The sequence below is a fragment of the Dermochelys coriacea genome, chromosome 1 (genome assembly GCF_009764565.3).
Source record: "Dermochelys coriacea isolate rDerCor1 chromosome 1, rDerCor1.pri.v4, whole genome shotgun sequence".
Taxonomy (NCBI): Eukaryota; Metazoa; Chordata; order Testudines; family Dermochelyidae; genus Dermochelys; species Dermochelys coriacea.
This window is the reverse complement of record NC_050068.2, coordinates 292,363,787-292,382,656: the sequence shown is the minus strand read 5'-3', so window position 1 is coordinate 292,382,656 and position 18,870 is coordinate 292,363,787. Positions and strand designations below refer to the sequence as shown.

General features: G+C 41.5%; 1 protein-coding gene across 7 annotated transcripts in view; it reads left to right on the top strand.

Annotated features, from left to right (window-relative positions):
* Positions 1 to 18,870, top strand: part of MON2 (MON2 homolog, regulator of endosome-to-Golgi trafficking) — a 164,407-nt gene that overhangs the window by 102,675 nt on the left and 42,862 nt on the right. For 4 of the 7 annotated variants that reach the window (XR_006274838.1, XM_038396881.2, XM_043494092.1 and 1 more), the window contains exons 23-29: positions 5,643 to 5,805; positions 6,364 to 6,657; positions 7,805 to 8,003; positions 13,136 to 13,755; positions 15,764 to 15,907; positions 16,472 to 16,489; positions 16,776 to 16,904. Coding sequence is in view for 6 of the 7 variants with exons in the window: in XM_038396881.2 (XP_038252809.2) it covers positions 5,643 to 5,805; positions 6,364 to 6,657; positions 7,805 to 8,003; positions 13,136 to 13,755; positions 15,764 to 15,907; positions 16,472 to 16,489; positions 16,776 to 16,904 (1,567 nt within the window). In the remaining variant the exon portion in view is untranslated. The remainder of the gene's footprint in view (positions 1 to 5,642; positions 5,806 to 6,363; positions 6,658 to 7,804; positions 8,004 to 13,135; positions 13,756 to 15,763; positions 15,908 to 16,471; positions 16,490 to 16,775; positions 16,905 to 18,870) is intronic. The other 3 variants (XM_043494084.1, XM_038396926.2, XM_043494107.1) reach the window with 2 other exon arrangements.

The following is an 18,870-nucleotide window of genomic DNA, read 5'->3' as shown; positions in this document are numbered from 1 at the left end:
GTTGAGCATCTACAGGAGAAAGGATAGAGACAAGGGGTCTAAGCGGCAACACACATTATCTTCCCATTCATCTTCTCAGCCTGGCCCTTCCAGGAACCAAGGAGACCAGATGCAGTCATGTTGAGGTTGTGCTCGAGGATGACAGCCCTGTCACCACCCAGGATCCACAGTTTCCTCTACTGCCTCTGCCCCTTCTATTCAGCCTGGTCTCGGCTGACCTTGGACCGTTGGGTGCTCAAAGTAATATCCTCAGGTTACACCCTGTAGTTTATGGCTGACCCTCCTTTCCACTCCCCTTTCCCATCCCTCTTCATGGACCCTTCTCACGAGCAACTCCTAGTCCAAGAGACGCTCCTGTGCCTGGGGGCAGTGGAGGAGGTCCCTCGAGACATGAAAAGAAAAGGGGTTTTACTCCCGCTGCTTCCTAATCCCGAAAGCAATAGGGGGCCTCAGACCCATTTTGGACTTGCGTCGTCTCAACAAGTCTTTCAAAAAGTTGAAGTTTCTCATGGTCTTCCTGGCCTCCATCATCCCCTACCTGGATCTGGGAGACTGGTACGCTGCCCTCAACCTGAAGGATGCATATTTCCATTTTCCCAGGGCACAGGTGCTTCCTTCATTTTACACTGGGCCAGCACAATTTCCAATTCAAGGTATTGCCGTTCGGTCTTCCGTCAGCCCCAAGAGTGTTCAAGAAGTGCATAGCACTAGTGGCTGCTTACCTGAGGTGCTGGGGTGTTCAAATTTACCCATACCTTGATGATTGGCTAATAAAGGGTTGGTCTCGGGATCTGGTGTGGCAGCATCTCGATCTTTTTTGTTCCACCTGTTGCGACCTGAGGCTGTTAATAAATGAGAAAAAAATCAATCTTAATTCTGCTACAAAGCATAGAGTTAATTGGAGTGGTACTCAACTCTACTCAGGCCAGAGCCTTCCTCCCCAAGGCTCAGTTCCAAGCCATGGAGGACCTCATCTCATGAATGCAAGACCATCCTCTTACTACTGCTCACATGTGCCTGCACTTGTTGAACCACATGGCGGCCTGCACGTATGTGGGTTGCCATGTGCGGCTTCACCTCAGTCCCTGCAGATGTGGCTTGCGTTGGTCTATGTCCCCAACAGACGCAGCATGGACCATGTGGCCAGGGTCCTGGACCACATAATGTCGTCGTTCACCTGGTGGCAGAGTCCTGCATTGGTGTTGGTGGGAGTTACCTTTGCGGCTCTATCCCCATTGGTGACCCTCATCTCCAATGCCTCAGATCTGGGGTGGGAAGCCCACCTGGGCAATGCCAGCACGCAACATCATTGGTCAAGTCATGATCACTCCCTACACATCAACATTAGGGAGCTCAGAGTGATTCTCCTGGCCTACCGAGCCTTCTTACCTCACTTAAAAAGCAAGGTGGTCCATGTCCTGATGGACAATATAGCGGCTATGTTCTATATCAAGCAGGGCGGAGCCACACCATCTGCCCTTTGCAAGGAAGCCCTCAAGCTCTGGAACTACTGTGTATAACATGGCATCCATCTTGTAGCCTCATACCTCCCCGGGGCCAGGAACGCTTTGGCAAATCACCTCAGTAGGACTTTCTTGTCTTGCTACGAGTGGTCCCTCCACCCAGAAGTGTTCAGCTCCATCTTCCAGAGGCGGGGGACTCCCCAGGTGGACCTGTTCACATCCAGGCAGAACTGGAAATGCCATGTTTTCCGCTCAATTATGGGGATCGACATAGGTTCCCCATTGGACGTTTTCTGCTCCAGTGGTTGGGGGCTCTATTGTATGCCTTCCCTCCAGTGCATCTGATTCACATAGTCCTCATGAAAATCAAGCAGAGCGAAAGTGATCCTCGGAGTGTCGCTTGGCCACGCCAGCACTGGTTCGTCACGCTTCTGGACCGCTCGCTGACTGCTCCGTTACAACTGCCGCTCAGGCCAGACCTGCTGTCCCAGAACCACGGCAGTCTTCTGCACCTGAACCTGGTAGCGCTGCACTTGACGGCTTGGCTGCTGCATGGTTAAATGCAGAGGAGCAGGAGTGCTCAGCCACTGTCCAGTAGGTCCTGTTGGACAGCAGAAAGCCCTCCCCCAGAGCGACCTATCTGGCCAAATGGAAGCGGTCACTTGTTGGACCTCGGATAAAGGTATTCGGCCTGAGAGGCCTTGCTGCAGTTGATCCTGGACTACCTCCTGCATCTAACTGTCCTTTTCAATGATCAAAGTCCACTTGACCACTATTTCTGCCTTCTATCCACTGCTCGAGGATAGGTCGTTTTTTGTCCAGGACATGACTGCCAGGTTCCTCAAGGGCCTCGAGCGCCTCTACCCGCACATCAGGGACCCTGTTCCACAATGGGACCTGAATCTTGTGCTGTCATGACTTACAGGACCCCCCTTGGAGCCTCTGGCTTCCTGCTCTCTCCTCCTCCTGTCCTGGAAAGTCACATTCCAAGTTGCAATAACATCTGCCTGCTGGGTCTCTGAGATTAGGGCGCTTACCTCAGAACCACCCTACGTGGTCTTCTACAAGCCAAGATCCATCTGCAGCCACACCTGGCTTTTCTACCCAAGGTGGTCTAGCAGCTTCATATGGGCCACGACATTTACTTACCTGTCTTTTTTTTTTTTTTTTTTTTTTTTTTCCTCCAAAGCCATATAAGTCAGTGGAGGAGTGTAAATTGCATTTCCTAGATGTCAGGAGAGCGCTAGCCTTCTACACTGAAAGGACCAAGCCAATTCGCAAGTCGTTGCAATTGTTCATTGCGGTGGCCGACGGGATGAAAGATCGTTCAGTGTCCGTTCAAAGAATTTTTTCTTGGATCATTGCCTGCATTCACTGCTGCTACAATCAGGCAAAGGTGCCACCTCCGGTGATTGTAACTGCCCATTCAACCAGGGCGTAAGTCTCCTCAGCAGTTTTCCTAATCTATTCAGGATATCTGTAGAGCAGCCAGCCGGTTGTTCGTCCACACGTTCTCATCCCATTATGCACTTACCAAATGTGAAAGTAAGCAGGGAGCCCAGGGCCCTTCAAAGCAGCGCCTAAGCCCCGCTGCCGGAGCCCCGGGGTAGCAGGAGCAGGGCTCCTGCAGTGATTTAAAGGGCCCGGAGCTCCGCAGCGGCTGGATCCCCGAGCCCCTTAATTTGCCCCTGAGCCCCCGGGCTCTCTGCTGCCTCTGCAGCTGGTAGCTCTGGGGTGATTTAAAGGCCCTGGGGCTCCGGCCGCTTGATTTAAAGGCCCTGCCTCTTCCAGTTGAGGCAACACTCCCCTCAGGACTCCAGCGTACTGGTAAGTCCTTTAAGTTACTTTCACCCTGGTACTTACCCAGCAGGCCCGGGAAGATGTTGGCTTCTGTGGAGTAATGTTAGAAGCCACAAGACCGTGAACTCTGAACCCAGCTCCGAGGATACTGTTTGTGAGTCACCTAGAATGGAATTGACATGAGCAAGCACTCGAAGAAAAAATGGTTATCTGCCTTTTGTAACTTGTTCTTCGAGATGTGTTGCTCATGTCTGTTCCATTACCCGCCCTCCTGCCCCTCAGTCGGAGTTGGAACTGAGAGGGCATAGGGTCGTCAGCACCTAATATACCAATGCATGAGCGTGGCACTCAAGAGGATGCTACAGATACCGCTAAGGCAAAAATCTCCGATGACTATGCATGTGCGTGCACGAATACCTGGAATGAACATGAGCAACACATCTTGAAGAACAACGGTTACAAAAGATGGGTAACTGGTGTGTTTTTTTTTTTTCTTACTTGTAGAGCTTGGTAACTGAAAACAAACGTTTTATTCACAGGGCTCAGCCAATATAGAACTGATGCACCTCTATTCAGACTACACTCTGGACCTTCTCTGAATTTATGTTCTGGATTGAGCCATGCTTCTATAATCCAAGCATGGTGGACTCTGGGTCAAATACTAGGGAAGCTCCAGAGTGAAGCTTAAATACAACTGTATATAACCTACATATAACCTATGTAGGTTATATGTGCTGTGTGCTACAGAACTCTTCTATTTGATTTACAGTATTTTCACAGTGTACAGTTGAATTTCCAAAGGAGCCGTCTGAATATTAAGTGGAAATTACAATATGATTCATTTTCCTTTTCTTAGGAATCCTGTACCAGTCTCTACCATAAGACAGTTACACACACAATTAGCAATGTCAGATGTCTTTTTACTGAATAACACTCCAAAGATAAACCATTACAGCACAGCAGTTACATCATACCCTAGCTAGACTCACATCACTAATTAGAGAGTTATTTTCCTTTAAAATTAAGCATATAACACTGGCCTAAATCCTAAAATATATTTCTATTCAAACCTCACAGAAAATACAGTCATCGGGACTTCTGTCAATCATAGATAATCTTCTTTCATGTAGTCTCACCATAGGCATTATATTGACAATTAGATAAAACACTTGTACCACATAACCAGTTGTTTCGGCATCCACAAAACACAGTGTGCACACAATTTGAAATAAGGAAAAAACCTTAGTTTCTGTAGCTGTTAGCTGTCTTTGATTCAGTGATGTAGTACAGCTCACAAAGAAGTTGACTCCAGTCCGCGATTCCTCTTTTATGGAGTTTTCTAATCTCAATCCCACTGATTTCTGAAAAATTACAGGAAACTGTATTGAGAGTCAATCCATAGATTGTCTGGGTTACCCCTGCCAGCTCTATCTTCTCCCTGAAAGTCTGAGCTGGATCTGACTGGACTGGATCTTCTAGCTTCTAACTAAGGGCATATGTGTGTACATGCTGGAATGTCCGCCCTTAACAAAGACTTCCACATCAGCTTCAAAACAGCTACTGTGCATGGATAATAACTTCTGTACAGGTTTCAGAGTAGCAGCCGTGTTAGTCTGTATCCGCAAAAAGAAAAGGAGTACTTGTGGCACCTTAGAGGCTGAAATAGCATCTACTTGTTTGAAGCCACTGAAGTTTCCTTGCGACCACTTCGTCTTTGAATGTTTCCATGTCAACTCAGAACAAGTAGAAACAGCAGCTTTAATTATACCACTAAGATTTTTGGTTTAACACCGTAAAATGAAAAGAAAAATGAAGAAAGGGGGGTTACAAGTTAGACATGCTCTCCTGCTACATCCAGTTGCTTAGCTGCATCCTGCCATTCCTCCTTGGTTTCTTCCTTTCCTGCCACTTTCTGCAGGCCAGTTCAGTCTTGCCACCTAATTTAGGGGTTATTTTGCCAAGGATATTATTATAGAATGTTAGCTAGCATGTTCTAGCTAACAGGTTCTAAAGCTCCAGTTAGACAAGCAAGTTGTATCTCAGCACGTGAAAGCTGGCAGAGTTGGGGGAGCCTGTGCTTCAGTTGGTTTAGCCAACGTGCTAAAGTACAACTTGCCTTCTCTGCATTAGAATTTAGAATGTGCTAGCTAACACGTTCTTAAGAACAACAAAACAGAAGTCCACACAAAACCCACAAACATCTTTTTTTCCCCAATTGGGACAAATCCTAAATGTATTTCAAATTTTGCTTGACTCTAGAGCAAGTATGTAAATCTGATTATCCTTCTATAGTAATGTTGCATCCTGGTGCATAACAATAGAATGATTTGTACCCTCTTAAAAAAAAAATAACATGTACCTTATTTCAATTTTCTCAAGGGAGTCCTTAATACGGACTGCATTCCAGTGTCTTCAGTTGGTTGTGACAGACTTCCTACCAACAATGCCATGCACTTGCCTACAAATAGTTGTTGAAGTTGCAGGAAGCTTTGGACTTCACAATCAAGAACTAAACATTAGCCTAACATCAATTGGTTTGCTGGTGAGTTTCATTTGCATTCATAATGAGGATTAGTGTGGCTTTTATTTAATTAATTTTGTTAATGCTAGTTAATGTCTAGACTGTTTTCCCGATAAAGGCCAGAAACTGCATGTCATTCTCTCATAAAACTCCCACTGAAGTAAATGTAAATGTAGTGATAAGAATTTATCTTTAAGTAAATTATTATTGTAACAAGCATGATTATGTAAAATGAATGGAGTTGCAGAGATATTATGATTATCAACATTTTTAGTAGAAACATTATAGATTTTAATAATCCTTTTCTGATATTTCAATTTGTATATTCAGTTTGAGAGCCTAAAAACTGAAGCCTGGAAATAAATATAGTTCTTGATATTCTGTTTTTAAGAATAATTAAATGTAATCCTTCTCTAGTCAGTAGAGCTAAGAGTTGCTTAGGACATATTTTGCAGTACACTTTAAAATGGGAAAATTAGAAACACTTTGCTTCTTCACAATCAGAGCAATTATCAATGTGTATTTAAATATTTATTTTTCCATACATAAAATGTGTTCCTAAATTTTTTTTGTTTGTAGTGGAATATTTCAGATTATTTCTTCCAAAGAGGTGAAACCATTGAAAAAGAGCTGAACAAAGAGGAAGCAGTATTGCAGAAGCAGGCAGAAGAGAAGGGAGTGTTGTTAAACCGTCCTTTCCACCCAGCACCTCCATTTGACTGCCTTTGGCTCTGTCTCTATGCCAAGCTGGGGGAACTGTGTGTAGATCCACGACCTGCAGTTAGGAAGAGTGCTGGACAGACATTGTTTTCTACAGTTGGTGCCCATGGAACTTTACTTCAGCATTCAACATGGCACACAGTTATATGGAAGGTACTGAGTAAAAAGATGCTGTAGAATACAGCATCCACATTTTGGTAGTCTCCATCTCTTACACATTCTTATTGTAATACCAGTTTTAATTTTTATACGATTTTAGAAGATAATACATAATTTTACACACACAAAGTAGCTAGCAATTCTTTTGTCTTAAACTTTTTTTAGAGCTTCCAGTTTGTTTGTATCTTTTTCCTTCTGTGTTGTCCCTAGGCTAGCTTATCACCATTTTTACATAATCTTGATTTTTTTTTCCCCTCCACACAAATGTGCTCATGCAATTGACACCAGTACTTCAGTTTGTATCCCCTAGTCTTGGACTGTTGTTTTACTCATTCTTACTCTCTCAGCACAGGTAGATGCATGATTCCTTTGCATAAAATTTTGGTGCCCTTTGTGAGAGCAGCATGGCCAACAAAGACCCAGTCTTCCTTCTACCTCAGATAGAAAGGAAGACATGGATCTTGTTTCTAATTGGAAAAAATTAAAGCAATTTCCTTTTCCTGGGGAAGAGCACATGGAAAAAAGTAATTCCTTATCCATTACTTTTGACTGGGCTGATCTAATAGAAAGCTTAGCTTTTCTGCCACTTCTGTTTCTGGCCCTCTTCAGCCAATCAAGCCTATGTGTGAAAATCCCTTTGACCTAGAACCTGCGCAGACTGCTTGTGCCCTGTGGGACTCGTGTTCCACTATGATCATACCTAGCTTGATTCTGCTGTCACACATGCCATCTGTGTGGCACTTCAGACCTATTGATCTCTGGGCATCAGCCAATCTAAAGAAGAGACAAATGCACATACCTACTAAAGAGGCATTTCATAGGTTTCTCAGATTTTCTCTGGGAAAAAGCATTGTCAGTGTGTTGGTCTTTTATTAGCACTAAGGATATTCTCAAAGTTTCTGATCATGATGATAGTAGCCCTTCATCATCTCAAGAACCACATGTCAACTTATCTGATCAGCTGGCTGATTCAGGTACCCTCACCTCCACAGGTGCGGAGAAGGCTGGGTGAAATAGGGTGCTTTCTGGGACTTGACAGGAAAAGGGAGAAAATGTGCGCAATTTTATTTCCTTGTTACATTTACATAAGTTGAAATATGTGACTTAAATAATCAATGAATCCTTTTTCTGAATATCGTAGGTTCTGTTTCACCTGTTGGATAGGGTTAGAGAGTCTTCCTCGACAGCTGATAAAGAGAAGATTGAGTCAGGAGGAGGCAATATTCTCATTCATCATTCAAGGGATACTGCAGAGAAACAATGGGCTGAGACATGGGTATTAACATTGGCGGGAGTAGCGAGAATATTCAACACTAGGAGATACTTACTACAACCTTTAGGTAGGTTAATATTTGGAAAGTGGGGGTTTTTTTTTTACTAATAAAATTTGGTCAGACAATTTCAGTGTTGGCAGTTGGCCCACTAGATCCCAGTTATGTCAAATGTAACAATTAAAATATTTAATATTATTGCCAGATGTTGTAATACAACTTTTAATTTGTTTTGTGATAAGTTTTTTTTCAGTTAGATCACTGGCAAAGTATTTAATCTTATAGCTATGTATTCTATAGTATCTGCTTTGAAACTTAACTATGGTGAGCCTGTAATCTCAGGTGTTCAAAATTAGAATTCTTAAATTCCAAGTGCAGCTACATTTGATGTTAATTCTATTATTCCTCACTCCAGGTGTCAAATATTTGTTAAAAACATAATTTTGTAAACATTTCTTGAATCAGTGCCAAAAATGCTGTTGTTTCACTGAAGGGTTAAAATCCATTGCTAATGTAATAATCTGGTATATGGATTTGTGTACAGGCCCAAAGTCTAGAGTTTGGTCAAGAGGTCAGAGGTCTAGCAATAGCTAAGAGAAAGCAAAATAACCAAAGATAACCTTGCTTTTGCTAAAATATGCCTGGTCAGCAAAACACCAAATGTTGGGGGCAATAATTGTGTCTTATTCAAAGTTGCAAATAGAACAAAGAAGCCCTGTTTCTGTTGTAATAGTTTTCTTCTGTAGGGAGATGTTCTTCCCACACATCCAACCTTGAGTTTATGAAAGGTTCAAGCATGTCAGTATAAGATATGGCCTCCTCCCTTTCCCAGGGATCAATGCCTGCCTTAAAACACAAATAAGCAACTTAAAAGACAATCTTTATTGCCATATACTTTCACTGTTTCTTTGCTTTTACCCCTAGATATTATCTGTTAGACAATCAAAGGAGCTACTTCATTCCTATGGACCCCAAATCAAAATTCAATATATATGTTATACTAATACATTTATTAAAGTACTAATTAAATGCTAAATGTTAATTTGTTAACTTGAGACCATGGGCAGAGACGTTATGTAACCTTTTAACCATTGGCTACTGTGCTATCATGTCTTGCAGCTAAACCTATCCGGGGGCATGGGACTGCCTACCCTGCCACTTTCCCCTGCCCATAAAAAATCCATATATTCCATTGTAATCAATTAATTAACAGTGTCTCTGAGCCTAATAAGCACAGTAACACTCAGCCAGCGCTGCACGTAATAAACTCCTGTGCTTAACCACTACATGTAAATTTACGTCCTTCATTCCCCTCAGTTGCTGAGAGAGAATTCCTAACACCAGAAACCATGTTCTGTTGTCTCAAACTATTAACAGGCCCTGATATTTTAACATTTATATATAGCTTTCTTCTGTCCTATTTTCTGCTTTTTTCTCTAAGCTGCATCCTTGTAAAGTTTCCTAAATCCTTCATATGAGCATCTGAGTGAACTAATTAATGGAGGGGGAAAATTGGGGGTCCACTAGCACAGTCAATGATAAACATAATTTTAAAAAAGGAACAAGGGAAATTTATAAGGGGGGGAAATGTGACTCATTATGAAGTGGAAGAAATTGAAGATTACACTCTCTTTCAAGTGATTCTTCTTCCTCTTTATCCATCCACTTTCCCTCCTAAGGACATGTTATTTTTAGTTCAAATTATTTATTTGATTCACTAGCTGAAATTAACACTGGTAAATCCATCGGTTCTTTTTCCTTCTAAATCTTTCCTTTTCTCTCGCCATATCATTCTTTTTGTCTCTTCTCTTACGTTGCTTGCTATTCTCCCTTTTTTTACACTCCCATCTCTTCTCTTCTGCTTTTCTCACCCTCTTTCTTTTCACTCTGCTTCTTTACCCTCCTTTCAGAGTAGCAGTCGTGTTAGTCTGTATCCATAAAAAGAAAAGGAGTACTTGTGGCACCTTAGAGACTAACAAATTTATTAGAGCATAAGCTTTCATGAGCTGTAACTCACAAAAGCTTATGCTCTAATAAATTTTAGTCTCTAAGGTGCCACAAGTACTCCTTTTCTTTTCACCCTCCTTGTAGCTCTCTCTGGCATTCCTTACTTATTCTCCTCTCCCTTTTTATAACAACTCACCATTTGGGAATTTGAAAAGTTATTACATATATAAAGTAGGATTAATTAGCAAGTGCTGACACTGCTTGAACTGTACAAACGTATAACATAAATGAGCTTACAGTCTAACATAGATAAAATGTTTCAGTTGAGTTAGGCTTGTATGCATAGCGGGGTTCTAAGTTAATGAATTGCAAAAGTACTTTGAACGTCATTTTCTAAGTACTGTAAAGTGTGAAATGGCATTTCTTAAATACATTCAAAATGGAAAAATGATAGATTTAGATAGATATAGGTGGTGAAAGGTAATTTCAAGCTGTGTTGATGAATTTTTGCTATCTACTTGGTCACGTTGCCATGACGGATTATGAGAAAAGGTAAAAGAAAAGCAAAATTAATATTTGATCTGCTTTGTTTCCTTTTAATTAATTTTAAAGGCTTTGACTACATGTGATATCCTGCAGATTCTAGTAGAAATAGTCATTTGAATAAATGTGATGAAATAGGGGTACTATGAGGTATGACGTTTTCATGATTATTTTCTAGTTGTGGATTTAAACTATCTAAAACCAGATTTAAGGTTGCATACGTACTAGTGATTTATGCGTAAAAACATTGCAGGAATGTTGTAATTAAAACAACCCCAAACGTTGCAAACACTGAAAATTCAGAGTGAAGGTTAAATTTAACAGAAATGCATACGTGTTAAGCAGTGGAAAGGCACAGTTAAGGCACCCAAACAATCTTCACTTCCTCCTGTAGTGACAAAAATAGAAAATCTTAATGTGTCCTTAAAAGTCAGTTTAATCTAGTCTGGGACTACAAATAGTATTATGCGCTACCAGAATTGTCTTATTGGGTTACTGAATGGTGTCACTAGAGGTTGGAATTAAAGTTGTTTTAGATACCTTAAATGTTTAACCCACTCTCCTGCCCCTTACTTTCCATTATGCAAACCGTCCCACTTTCCTCCTATGCTTTTCCCCCAAATTTCATTGTACATCACCTCATGTATTTTTACTTCTAGTCCTTCCTGCTGAATAGATCTGATGCAATGTGTAGTTTTTTAAAAGAAATATGTAGGATTAGGAGTCATTGTGTCATTGTTGTTCATAACAGAGTTTCTTCATTTAGCTATATGATACGTTTTGAAGAGGATGCTAAATTTCTTCAGAGATCAATTTTTTATTAATTCAAGCAAATTAACTAATTTACTTGTAAATTCCCAGAAAATTCATTTTGTACTAAAAGATTGAATGCTGCAATTTTGAGGAGGGTACACAGTTTCTTCATTACAAAGGGATTGCAACCCTTCTTTAAATGCCAAATTCAACCTTAACAGTGGAACTGTGAATAGAACATCCATAATAAATTGGCTTTTTCACGGAGAATTTTTGGGAAAGGTCGTGGTAACAGTGTCCCAATACAGGGAAGTGGAGTTATGGCCATGTTCTGTAGTAGCCACTTATTTAAACTTTGCAGAAAAAAGGCCTCTACATTTAGCTTTCCTTTGAAGACACTTCATAACCTCTTGGATATGTACTTACTCCTCCCTTTACCACTTTGTATTAAAATTCTTATTTTAATTTGATCTTGTTAGGTTTCTTTCATGTGTTTTCACACTAGTTTTAGGTGAGGTACCTTGCTGCCACATATTTCCTTACCTAGTTTATATAGATTGGCATTTTCAAATGAGCCAAAGGGAGTTAGGCACCCAACTTCGAATCTTTTGAAAATTCCTTTCTGATGTCTACAGGCCTCCACTCTGTGGCCCCTATTCTTGTACTCTGTCTCTGTGAAGTCTGGCTTCTGCTTTCTTGCATTCTAGTAGCTCAGTGCCATAGGAGAATTGGTCTAGAGCACCCTGGCCTCATTTCCCTGCTGCATAATGAATTGAAACAAGTGAGTTACCACAGAAAATTGGAAATGGAAGACTAGATGCCATGTTTAACAGCAGAATAATTCTCTCAGTATATTCATTAGCAACCTCCCACCCCCCAATCTTCCCATTGTTTCCGTTTCATTTACTAAATTAAGTTTTGTATAACTAATATATTCAAAGTTTTGTTAATCCAATACACCATTTTAGGTATTTCCAATTTAGTGATTGTACTTCTAATTGATATAATTAAGGTAGAGAGGAGTGCCTATCTCTTAAGTAACTCCCTCAATATCTGGCTACTATACAATATACCCATGACTTCATGAATGTATAATTGTCATGGAATTTTGTATCATCAAGAGAACCGTGAGAGCATATTGAATGGCTAGGGATCTGACCCTGTGACCTTTTATATACATTTAACTCCTGTTGAAATCAACAGGCATCTGGGCTTCAGCTTGTTGTCTGCAGGGGTTGGAAAGGAATTCCCCTCCCCCCCCCATGCACAGTTGGCCAGATACTGTGTGTGTGTGTGTGTGTGTGTGTGTGTGTGTGTGTGTGTGTCGGGAGTGTTTTGGCTTTCTCTGAAGCATCAGAGATTGGCCAGAGCTGGAGACAGGACACTGAGTGGAGCGGAATCCTATTTCATAGATGCCTGGCTGGTATATCTTGCTCACATTCTCAGGGCCAAACTGATCACAGGTTTTTGAGTTGGAATGGAATTTTCCTCCAGGTCAGATCGGTAGGGACCTTGGAGTTTATTCAGCTTTCCTCTGCAGCATGGGGTGTGGATAGCCTGCTGCAATAATATGTACATATCTCAACTGTACATATAACCAATAAAAATGCTTTTACTATGTTCTTAACCAATTAATTTATCAACTTGCGCTAAGATATTAACTTATTTGCTGTGAGAATGATATAGATATAAATAGGTAGTACTATAGCAAATGAAACAATAAATTCACATTACTGTGGCCCTTTTGGGTAATAATGATTGCTAATTTGGCTCCAAAACCACTGAGGTCTAAGTGTCACTGGTATATACAATGATATAATTCTCCTTTGTGAACAAAAATGATGCACACACATAAACTGATTCTTTCTTTGAAAGCAGGTACCTTTCCCCTCCAACTCCTATGAAATGAAGGGGCAAAAAAAAGTCTCAAACTGATTCAACTTTTTTTTTTTTAATAGGAGATTTTTCCAAAGCCTGGGATGTTCTTCTTGATCACATCCAGTCTGCAGCACTCAGCAAAAACAGTGAAGTTTCCTTGGCTGCTCTGAAAAGTTTTCAGGAAATTTTACAAATTGTCTCTCCTGTCCGAGACTCAGAGAAACCTGATACACCACCTGCTATTAATGTGCCTGCCCTCCTAGGGGCAATGACTGCTACTGGTCTGGGCAGATCATTCATGAGAACTGACTCTATAGGAGAAAGAATTGGAAGATGTAATGAATCCGAGCCACCTGTAATAGATGAGATTGAAGATTTAAATCTTTGGTGGGCTGCCTGGAACACCTGGTATAGGATTGGCTCAGAAAGTACAAAGCCTCCAATTACTTGTGAGAAATTGACTTTCATACCCAGCCAACCTTTTCTCACAGCTTTAATTCAGATATTCCCAGCTCTCTACCAACACATCAGAACTGGTTTCAGCATGGATGATCTCCAAAAGCTCGGTGTCATTTTACATGGTGCTGTTTCAGTTCCAATCAGTTCTGATGCCTCCCCTTTCATCCTGCCATCTTATACTGAAGCAGTTTTGACAAGTTTGCAGGAAGCAGTGCTTACAGCTTTAGATGTCTTACAAAAGGTAATAATACAGCTTTAGATGTCCTTTGAAAGGTAAACCATACTATGTATTGGTTCTTTTGCTTTGCCACTGCACTGTGTTTAGTTAAATTAAGCTTAGTTGCCTAGTTACTTCTGGGTTTGTAATGTACTATTCTTATGTAAAAGATAATTTTGCTTCTTTTGAAGCAATTCATGAAAACATAGGAATGACTGGAAAAAAACACAAATGAGAACCTTGGATGTATAAAAAGGGGAATATCAAATAGAAATAGGGAAGTGAGCTTGGCTCTATACCTAATATGGATTAAAAACACTACTAGAATACTGTGTCCAGTTCTGATGTCCACACTTCAAGAAGGATGTGGAAATGATCTAAGGGCTGGGAAACAAGCTTTAAGATGTGAGCTTAAGGAGCTCAACCTATTCAGCTTATTGAAGAGAAGAATGAGAGGTGACTTGATCACTGGTATAAGGATTTGCAAATGGAAAATGGGGGGCTTTTCAGCCTGGCTGACAGGCATAACAAGATCCTATGGCTAGAAATTGAAGTTAGATGAACTCAACCTTAAAATAAGACACCATTTCCTAATTATGAGGGTTATTAAACAATTGATTATCTTATCAGAGTAGGTGATGGACTCGCCATTGCCTGGAGTCTTTAAAACAAGATTAAATGTATTTTTAAAAGGTATGCTTTAATACAGTTTTTGGGAGAAGTTCTGTGAGCTGTGTGGTTTTGGAATCTATTACTTCCCTAGAGGGATACCCTTCCTTCATGGGCCGTGGGGAGAACAGGATGGCCTATGTTGCCCTCATTATGTTCATAACACTTGCAGGTTGGCATTAAGATAATGACTATAATCAAATCTTATACTTCCGAGATTCAGTCAGTCTCCTGCAGGGGTAAGAGAGAATTTTTTTTTCCTGGTGCACAGTTGACCAGATGTATTCTGTTTGTTTGTTTTTGCCTTTCTCTGATGCATCAGAGATTGGTCACAGCTGGAAGTGGGACAATGGATGGGGAGGACCAATGTTCTGAGACGGTACAGGGCATTCTCTTTCTAGATATCTGGCTGGTGTGTCTTGCTCACATGTTCGTGGGCATACTAATCACCAGATTTGGGGTTGGGAAAGAATTTTCCCCCGGTTAGCTTGGCAGGGATTTTGGAAGTTGTTCACCTTCCTCTGCAGTATGGGTCATGGTTCGCTTACTGGGATCATCTGGGCATATCTCGCCTAATCAGTTCCTTGCCATAGAAGGAATAAATGGAGGGAATCTTCTAACATGGAGAGGGGTTTGGAAAATCCCAAGGAAGAAGGGGCAAGACATTTGATGTTAAAGAAAATTAGTGGAGTAACTTTATGGGATCATTGGCTTCTGCTTTGAAAATAAATGTCTTGGCTTTGCCTCAGAATTTATATAGCAGCAGGAAATCGTCATCCTGTACCGTTCCATTGACATCTTCTGTGTATGTCTTAACTAGAAAACCCTGTATTATGGTTGTCAGTTCTGTTGAAATCTTTTGTATAGTCCTCATTTGATGTGCATTCCTTCTTACAATATATCATTTTTGAACTACCAATTAAAGCCTTGTGATGACGACTTCTTGCAGTGTTAAATGTTCCTGAGAGTAGGACTTCAAAACACTGTGGCACCGATCAACAGACAAGACACAAATTTTGTTACTCTGGCTTAATACAGAGCATCATGCTTGCTGAGGCGAGTTTCTGCTTGATCCTACAGCAGTCATCTTGCATTTATGCCACCAATCTATTCTCACAGAATTTATTGTATTGTTTCAAAAAATTAAGATTATAACATAGCAAGAGCAAACAAAAAATAAACATAGCAAATATGGCCAAGAGATTGCTGATAAATTTGCAGTTATATTTTTGTAAAGTATGTTCTAGTTTTTCTGAGAGTGGTAGTTCCTCTTTAAAAGCTCTTAATATTGGTGTAGTTCTTGAATGCTGAAATTTCATGGGGTAAATATTGTATTATAATGTTTGGCTTTTGGTTTTTATAGGCCATCTGTGTAGGTTCAGAAAACATGCAGATAATGTATCCAGCAATCTTTGATCAGCTTTTGGCATTTGTAGAATTTTCCTGTAAACCGCCACAATATGGACAGCTGGAAATGAAACACATTGCAAATGCAAAATATAATCAGGTAATTTCTTAGGCATCATATCTGTTCCGTTTTTAATATGATGTCTTGTGAACAGTCCGTTCAGCTTCAGATGGATGTGAATTACCAAGACTCATCCATTTTCCCCCATCTGCAAAAACTTTCTTTACATCTTGTGCTATCAATTAATTCATTATTATTTAATTTTTGCAGGCATTTTCATCCTCTCTATAAATTTTCTTTTCTATTGAAACTTTCCTTTCCTCCCTAAAGGAAAAGCCTTTAATGAATATCAGACACAATAAATCTGAATCTTCCCAGGAAATCCAACATAACTATCTTGCTTTATTTTATATTAAAAATTTAATTGGGCTTAAAGTAGTCTATTTTGAAAAATTCTTCCACCATAGTGGGCAATTTTTGAATCTTGTATGCTGTGGAGAAATAGAACACAATAAAATTTCTTTAAATCCATGCACATACTGATGGCTTTCAGTAAGCATGAAAATATAATTTAATTTAATTTAATTTAATTTGAGGTAATTGTTGTATATGTATTAATTTTTCTTATTCTATTTGTCCTGCTACACAATGGAATCCCACTAGATACAGCTATTTGCACCGGTGAGTTAAATTTCCTTAAGATTGTCCTAATGTAGTAGTTTTGCATAAAATACAACATTTGACCTACTAAAATTTACCTTACCCAAATCTACTTCACGTTCTCTTACTCAGAATGTTGCATTCTTTTCTTCATAAACTATTTTTTGCTTGGATCAAAACTGTTACATTATGAAATATATTCTTGAGAATCTTGCATGCATAAAAACATGTAAAATGCGAGTTTTTTATTGCATAACTAGTGTTTTTCCATGTTTTCTTCAGTAGTATACTAATTTTATTTTTCTAGGCAGAATGGGTAGCATTGAATTATGTACCATTTGCTGAGAGATCTTTGGAAGTTGTGGTGGATTTATACCAAAAGACTGCTTGCCACAAAGCTGTAGTTAATGAGAAAGTTCTTCAGAACATTATTAAGGTAAAAAGTTTGCATTCTGTTTATGAACTAAAGTAGTGACTTTTATTTGGAGCCATTAGGGAACAGTGTAGATAGTACTGTGACTGGTTTCCCCTAGGGTGCCACATGGAACTGGGGTACCACTGAGCCCTCTGACCCAACAGCCTAGGCTCCCTCTCACTCTGTGTTGCTGTGACAAGCTGCAGAGCCATTCCTGGTCCTATACTTCCACCAGCATTCACCCGGGTAGGGACACACCCAGCAGCAGTTACATGCAGGCTCTCTGACTAGTCTATGCACGAACCAACAATAGGGAGGCTACAGCCATAATAACCACAAACCTTCCAGCCTAGGACCCCCTCTCCCCAAGCCATGGGAGTATAAACCCATGATTATACCATCTTGCGTTGCACAGGGAACTGTACAGCGCAGGGCTGGCTCTAGGCACCAGCAAAACAAGAAGGTGCTTGGGGCGGCACATTTCTAGAGGCAGCATTCCGGCGCCGGCCATGCCTCCCTTAGAAATGTGCCCCAGCTTGCCTCTGCCTGCTCCCCTGAGCATGCCACTGCTGCTCCGCTTCTCCCCCCTCCCTCCCAGGCTTGCGCGCGGCAAGCCTGGGAAGGAGGGAGGAGAAGCCGAGTGGCGGCGCGCTCGGGGGAAGCAGCGGTGGTGGAGCAGAGGTGAGCTGGGGCGGGGAGTGGTTCCTCTATCCCGCCCCCACCCGTTATTTCCTGCGCTTCCCCCCCCCCCCGCTCACTTCCGCTCCGCTGATTCCCCTGAATGCGCTGCCTCTCCCTTGCCTGAGAGGGAGGGAGAAGAAGCGGAGTGGCAGCGTGTTTAGGGGAGCAGGTGAAGCGGAGGCGAGCTAGGGCGGGAGGTTGCAGGGGGGAGCCACAGGAAGCAATGGGGGGGATGCGGCATGCCTGGGGATATGAGGAAGGGGCGGGGTCAGGGGCAGGTTGGGGGGCACAAAAAAAAGCAGGGGCGGCCAAAACTTTCTTGCTTGGAGCAGCAAAAATCCTAGAGCTGGCCCTGGTACAGGGTAAGCTCATAGAGTATCGTCATCCGTTTTCCCTCCCGCCGTCCCGTCCCCCCCCAAATGTGGAGAGGAATATGCAACAGCCTTTGCCCCTTGAGCTACAACTTCCCATGCATTTTGCTCAGTCACGGGTTTAGATAAAGCAAAAACAAGTTTTATTAACTACAAAAGATAGATTTTAAAAAAAGAACGAGATAAATTTGTGGAGAATAGGTCCATCAATGGCTGTTAGCCAGGATGGGCTGGGATGGTGCCCCAACCTCTGTTTGCCAGAAGCTGGGAATGGGATACAGGGAATGGATCACTTGATGATTACCTGTTCTGTTCATTTCCTCTGCAGCACCTGGCATTGGCAATTGTCAGAAGACAGGACACTAGGTTAGATGAATCATTGGTCTGACCCAGTATGGCCATTCTTATGTTCTTATTTAAGTGATACCACACAGGTCCAAGCAGATTACCTAGTAAATAAACAAAACTGCAAACTAAGCCTAAGATACTAGAAACATAGGATATGAATTAGCAAATTCTCACCCAGGCTGCTGATAGAGGCTTCAGATTCTTAAGGCACAGGCTACACTTGCTTTGCAGCTTGGAATCCCTGGGTTTTCATACACAGGCAGAAATCCCTTTAGCCTGGGTCCTGCATTTCCCACAGTTCAGTTCTTGTTCCTCTCATGGTTCTAGGAGTTTTCTTGTGTGGTTAGTGAAGAGCAGCCGATGATGTCGCTCCCTGCCTTATATAGCTTTAGCATATGGTGGGGACCCTTTGTTCCAAAACCAGTTCCCAGCCACTTTGTGGAAAACTACAGACATCCCAAGATGGAGTCCAAATTCACGTGGCCTGGTTACGTGCCCTTGTAGAGTCATAGCAGCCATTACTTACAGCAGTCTGGAGTGTTCCCAGGAAGGCTCACCTGGTGGGAGATAAGCTTCTCCTAAGGCCT